At 45.5% G+C, this 6,703-nt stretch overlaps 1 protein-coding gene across 1 annotated transcript; it reads left to right on the top strand.

Moving 5' to 3' along the window:
• Positions 1–234: 234 nt before the first annotated feature.
• On the top strand, positions 235–6,133 carry nr2f1a (nuclear receptor subfamily 2, group F, member 1a). The gene is made up of 3 exons (XM_068760723.1): positions 235–664; positions 1,913–2,440; positions 5,859–6,133. Exons 1-3 carry the CDS (start codon positions 235–237, stop codon positions 6,131–6,133), a joined length of 1,233 nt encoding a protein of 410 aa, XP_068616824.1.
• The last annotated feature ends 570 nt before the right edge of the window (positions 6,134–6,703 follow it).

Here is a 6,703-nt window from a genome sequence, read left to right as displayed (position 1 = left end):
TTGGAACTGGCCTCCCGATACTTGCATATCCTGATCGGGTTGCCTGTATTCAATCTCCCTCCTGTATTTTGAATGTATTGATCGCGCTCTTCTCCCCTTCTTACCCCATATGAGATTGCGTGCTCCGATTTGACTTTGCGCTGCCACATCTTTTGAGATCTCATTTTTTTTCTCCTCGACGCTCCATAAACACCGACGACCATTTCGCTCTATAGCACTTTCCGGGGGCGAGATATGGCAATGGTAGTTAGCGTCTGGCGAGATCCGCAGGAAGACGTGGCCGGAGGACCTCCGAGCGGCCCCAACCCAGCAGCGCAGCCGGCGAGGGAGCAGCAGCAGACGGCGTCGGCGGCGCCGCACACTCCGCAGACCCCCAGCCAGCCGGGACCCCCGTCCACCCCGGGAACCGCCGGGGAAAAGGGGAGTCAGAATTCTGGACAGAGTCAGCATATTGAATGTGTGGTTTGCGGAGACAAATCGAGCGGCAAACACTACGGCCAGTTCACCTGCGAGGGATGCAAAAGTTTCTTCAAGAGGAGCGTCCGGAGGAACTTAACGTACTCATGCCGCGCCAACAGGAACTGTCCCATCGACCAGCACCACCGGAACCAGTGCCAATACTGCCGGCTGAAGAAATGCTTAAAAGTGGGGATGCGGCGGGAAGGTGAATATATATTTTAAAGCGCACTGCTTGTTCCTCGTAGCAGCCGAACAGGGCTGCCATGTTGCATTAAGGTCACAGACTCCATGCCTGCGCACACCGCGGTCTCCATCCATGTTTTTAAGTGATTCGCCTTCCTGCGTGTGTGAGTGGAGGCTGAAAGGCCAGCGCAGCCACGGAGACTAAGCTATTCTCGTGAATGCAGGTCAGCCCCGAACAAAGCGGCTCGTTAATCTGCTGCTTTTTTATTTTTATCTACTTTTTTTTCTTGCAGACTAAATTAAAGTAAATGAATTCGGCCCGACCGGTTAATTTAACTGATGTGTTGTTAGATCATAGAGGAAGGGCTGTGTTTATGTACGTGTGTGTGTGCGTGTGTGTGTGTGTGTGTGTCAGGCTAATCGTCCCTTCCAAATCTGCACTTTACTAATTTATAATTGTACAGTGGTGGTTTGCGAGATGTGTGTGAATGTAAAATGATCACACGACGAGCCCACGTCTCCCTCGGGCTCCTTACACGCACAGAAACGCCGCTGAACTTGTTCGTGGCTCATTGTTTAGCCTGGTGCAAACACACAGGCCGTCTAACTTCCCTCTTTATATTTTTCTAATTTACGCAAACGTCCCTTTTTTCCAAAATACACTATTACGCACGACATGCAGGGATGATGTTCTCAGAGTTTCATTAATATTTAAATGTTTCATATTAATCAATGGCAGAATTCACTTTATTCCCAACTGACCTTTTGATGTGGGTAAAATGTGAAATTGTGGTTGCGTTTAGCTGTAATTATCAATCACGGCGGTGATAAGATTGGCTGCAATTGATTATTATTAATAATAGAAATAAAATAGCCTAAATATAGTGGGGAAGTATTATCAATAGGACTCAGCGTGGGATGCAGAATTATGCCATGACATATTTACAATGCTAGATTTGTGAAATGTACTTTTTGACCAGAGAAAATGTGATTTTGCTGCATGAAGCAGATTCGGTTCAGTCCCAATGTGCATCTTTTAATACACACGCTAGCGGTGTGAAGGTTGGGTGGGGGAGGGGGGGCACAGCTCATCTGTTTTAATGAGATGTTTATATTGTCGATAGAATAATCTCTGGAATATTATAGTCTTATAGCAGCACACGCTGTAGTCGATGCGGTTTGAAATGCAAGGCTTGAGGGTTGTAAGTACCCATGAACGATGTTTGTCAGTCCTGGATGCACATTTCCTCTTTTTCTCTTTTTTTGTCAGCGGTTCAGCGAGGACGAATGCCTCCAACCCAGCCCAACCCAGGCCAGTACGCGCTGACGAACGGGGACCCTCTGAACGGCCACTGCTATCTGTCCGGATACATCTCGTTGTTGCTGCGGGCCGAGCCCTATCCGACGTCCCGGTACGGGAGCCAGTGCATGCAGCCCAACAATATCATGGGCATCGAGAACATCTGCGAGCTGGCGGCTCGTTTGCTCTTCAGCGCCGTGGAGTGGGCGAGAAACATCCCTTTCTTTCCCGACCTGCAGATCACCGACCAGGTGTCGCTTCTCAGGCTGACGTGGAGCGAGTTGTTTGTGCTTAACGCAGCCCAGTGCTCCATGCCTCTGCATGTGGCCCCTCTGCTCGCCGCGGCGGGCCTCCACGCGTCCCCGATGTCCGCGGACCGAGTAGTGGCTTTCATGGATCACATCCGGATCTTCCAAGAGCAAGTGGAGAAACTTAAGACCCTGCACGTAGACTCGGCAGAGTACAGCTGCCTGAAGGCCATCGTGCTGTTCACATCAGGTGGGTGTCTGACATGTCACGCACAGGAACATGTCTGGAATCAGACGGACGAGGCCCAGTTTACGCCAGAGCGCGCGAGGCGAAACGTGCACGTGGCGTCGAGAATAGGCTGGTCACAAATCTGAGTTTACGAGACGCTTGTGTTTCCAGCGGAATGGCCGTTTTGTCAACAGCTTGCTGCGTATCTGCTTACATGCATTCCCGTGTCACTAGTAGCCGCAGCATAACGCGCGTAAACAAATCCAGATTGAGAGCGCGCATCAACTTTGTTAACTCTGCGTAAACACTCATTTCGAGGCTTTAAAAAGAAAAAGAAAATCGGACACAGCTGGCAATCATAGATTTACATTTTAAATCTTTGTCACGTTTAAACTTCCCCAAACCGAGAGATCCGAGCTCGTGAGTTCGCGGCCACGATAAATCTGTTTTGGAACAGGTGTCAAATAAAGAGCGTAAAGATGAAATCGTCTGTCGGTGAGTGGTGATCTGTGACAGCTGATGCATTTATGGGTGTTGGTGCATGCTTTTATCCCTGTTTTGCGTGCACAAACACATGTCTTGGGGGCAGGAAATAATCCGTAGCAGACTGAGATCAAATAAGATGATGGAAGTTGACTCGTGTCAGAGCGACGCTTCTGTGAGACCCAGGGCAGCGCTGTTCTCTAGACTGTTTGTAGATCGATCTCAGATGTCTCCCTACTTTTCGTATAGCCCGTGTCTGAGAAGCCACAAGTACGAGTTAAAAATGTTTTTACATTAATGATATCTTAATTGATAGCTGGACTGGGAGAAGGTTTCAAAGTCCCCATTTACGCTCGGCGAGTAATTTAGACGCTAATTCGGGGATGTCTGTGCGCACCTGGTGCCGATAGGCCTGTTCTGAAAGCGAGTCTGGTGATGGCGCGTTAGAGAAAAGTCCAAACTCAAGCCACAGGCCCCAAACTAATTCCGAACTCGCCTCAAAGTTCGCACCTCGCTCTTTCGTATATTTGGTCCTTCGTAAAATTCTGGAACAGATTTAAACACATCCTACAATTGGGCGGGTTCGTGTTAAAATATTTTGTTGAATTGCGTTTTCCATATTTCAATTTATTTTAAAATAATCCCCCAGATCCAATATCCCTAGAAAGCAGCTCCATTTTCTATTGAGTGCTGCCATTAAACGTCCATCTGAAAATCACAGGGATATAAAATATACTTACGGGTTAAAAGTATTATATTATATTATATTATAGTATAGTATATTATATTATATTATAGTATATTATATAATATAATATAATATAATATTATATAATATTATATTATATTATATTATATTATCAGTTGTTGATAGATTATTCCCTCTCCTATTAAAACGTCATACCTTGTGCGTAAAATAATGAATTGTAAATAACCAGTTTAAAAATGATCCAATCTCTTAAATTTAAGTGCGTCGCCAAACTTGTAAATCGGAACGCAGATATTTTGCTCCAAACCACTTTCAGCGTTCGGTTCTCCTCCTTTGGCGAATCGAACATCACCACATTCAATTCGTGCGCTTTCTATTTGCTTTATAGTTTTAGTCTCCAGGTCCATAATAGCTACTCGGTAATAATAAATAAATGTTTTAGCACAAGATAACCACGTGACGTCCTGAAATGTTCGCTCGTGTATATTTGATCAGATATTCCTATTTCACTATTTCACTCCAGATCAGTTTCAGAAACTTCGCATTCGGTTGTTTTTTTTTCTCAATAGTGTTTTTCGTTGTTGTGAGGATCTTCTGTCAACAACAACAACAAGGAGTCACGTGGCGTTTTGCCAATCCCTGCGTGGATTGTTTGCTTTCCTTAATAACACCGGACTTGTTGACTTTGATGCGTACATAATGGCGAACTATTCCACCACAGCTCAGGCGCCATGTCTTACATTAACTTCTGCGCACTGCAGTGTGCGCCATCGCTAATCTGCAACGCAGAAATAGCGGTTTATGAATCTGGAAGCTATCTGCTCTCGTGTCTGTGGGGTGGTAGTGGGGCGCAGGTCTAACAGTGAACTATGGGATGTCTTTTACTGGCTTTCTCTGTGCGCATACGTGCAGTTGCAGCACAGCCGGATTTCGAATATCCATAATTTCCCCCAAAATAAAAGATAAAATCCCAAAGTGATTCATTTCATCTTTAGTGATTGCTGTAGGTCTTAAAATGGACACTCAGCGTTAATCCAAAGCGATTTGCATACATGGGGCTCTGACCCCACAGGACCGAGGTCACCGTAAATCACCCCGAGATCTCTGCGTCTCCCTCGGGTTCACGGGGTTATTGTGTCGAGCCATGGTGAGTTACAACACTGAGAAATCACGAATAGGCTTAAAAGCCTCCGTCCGTCCGTTGAAACGTATTAACGATTGAAAACTGAAGCTGCCTTTCCTTGTGTCGTCTCGAAAGTAGCGCAGCTCAATAGCGAATCTGACAAGCGCAGCGCAGACTCCGTGTGGGACCGCGCAGGACGCCTGCTTTCTGAGGCGCAGTCCTCTATAACAGGCTGAAACATCGCGCACTAACAAGCTTTATATGCTGAAGCGTGGCTGCAGAAGCCACCAGTGAGCAGCAAACGCGCACACGCACACGCACACGCACACGCACGTCTCGGCTGCGTGCAGGCTCATTCTCTGATATTTTATGTTGCTTCTGCGTGACTATTGACATCAGCTCCTCTAATAAATGTGATTGCTTCCAGCGGCCTGTCGAGAAGGGAGACAAAAGCGACTTAGCAGCTTATACTACAGAGTAATTAGGTCACATTACATCCGGTGTAATTTAAGATTCATCTGCGCCGTTTATGTTTCCTTATGTCTGAATCCCCAGGGTCCAGACATTAAAGCAGCGACCTTTAAGGCCTGCAGCCTACCTTTTCGCTCCAACAATAACCCCCCCCCCCCCCCCCCCCCCCACACACACACACACACTGTTTTACTGACATGTTCCTCCGTATAGTCTTCTCAAAGGCAGGCAGAGATACCCTCCACCGAGTCGTGCGTCCCGGTTCTCCGCCCTTTGTTTATTCTGGATGACAGTCCCACTCGCTCAGTGTGATGTAGCATGTTTGGGCAGCGTGTTTGTTCATTCCACTTTGTCAATAACACGTAATAAAGCTAAATTAAACAGGTGTTTTTGGTGGCGATATAAAAAATAAAAAAACGTTGTGTAATTTGAGTTTGACCATTTATAGACATTTATATCAGGGGAGTTGAATGTATGTGGGAAGTTTTTGGAACCCCCCCCCCCCTAAAAATTCGACGTATGTTTAAAAAATAAAACTAAAAGGTTCTTCCCTCCCTCTTTAATAATGTTTTCCACAAAATGTTGTACCTGTGGGTTTCAGAGACGTGACGAGGCTAACCACGGTGTTTGTGGTTTGTGCGTGTTTTCCACAGACGCTTGCGGCCTGTCGGACGCCGCTCACATCGAGAGCTTACAGGAGAAATCCCAGTGCGCCCTGGAGGAGTACGTGAGGAGCCAGTACCCGAACCAGCCCAGCCGCTTTGGGAAGCTGCTGCTGCGGCTGCCCTCTCTGCGCACCGTCTCCTCGTCAGTAATCGAGCAGCTGTTCTTCGTCCGCTTGGTAGGTAAAACTCCTATTGAAACCCTCATCCGGGATATGCTATTATCCGGGAGCAGCTTCAACTGGCCTTACATGTCCATCCAATGATCCTTATATGAAAGTGGAAAAAGAGAGGGACAAGGACCAAAATCCAACACCCCCTCACCCCATCCTCCTCCAAGAAGACAATATATAGGACCTTTTTTCTGACTTGGAAGATATTACTTTTTTTTCTGTCTTCTGGGACTGATATGGAATACATTATGTACAGAAAAATATTGGAACTGGACTTTACGCCTGTGTAAATCCACCGTCATCGTCAAGAACAATACTCTTCATTTTGTAAAATACTAGTCTTTATTTTCCTTTTTTTTTTGTAAAAAAAAAAATACAAATAAAATGAAAAACATCATATGCGCAGTAAGAAAAAAAAGAATCAAGACTTAGTGGGAAAATAATGTTTCCAAGCAATTATAAGAATTGTCCTGTGTCTATGTACCTCTCTGTTTTGTATTTTTTCTGGTTCTAAACCAGGGTTTCTGTGATTCTATACTAATAATTTTTGATATAACCTTTTGCTTCTTATAATGAGTGCGATATATGTTGTCGAAGCTATGTTCTCCAAGAATTAAAATTGAAGTGAGAATCTAAAAACAGAAAAATAAAGAAATTTAGACA

Source organism: Brachionichthys hirsutus, chromosome 4 (genome assembly GCF_040956055.1).
Source record: "Brachionichthys hirsutus isolate HB-005 chromosome 4, CSIRO-AGI_Bhir_v1, whole genome shotgun sequence".
In the NCBI taxonomy this organism is placed as follows: Eukaryota; Metazoa; Chordata; class Actinopteri; order Lophiiformes; family Brachionichthyidae; genus Brachionichthys; species Brachionichthys hirsutus.
Note: the sequence above shows the minus strand (reverse complement) of the source record. Positions and strands in the feature narration are given on the sequence as shown.

What these genes read in the sequence shown, in the direction of transcription:
- nr2f1a (XM_068760723.1), top strand. Translation starts at nt 235, where the DNA reads ATGGCAATGGTAGTTAGCGTCTGGCGAGATCCGCAGGAAGACGTGGCC. An exon ending in AGTGGGGATGCGGCGGGAAG is followed by an intron (nt 665 to 1,912) that starts GTGAATATATAT and finishes TTTTTTTGTCAG; the next exon opens with CGGTTCAGCGAGGACGAATG. An exon ending in CATCGTGCTGTTCACATCAG is followed by an intron (nt 2,441 to 5,858) that starts GTGGGTGTCTGA and finishes TGTTTTCCACAG; the next exon opens with ACGCTTGCGGCCTGTCGGAC.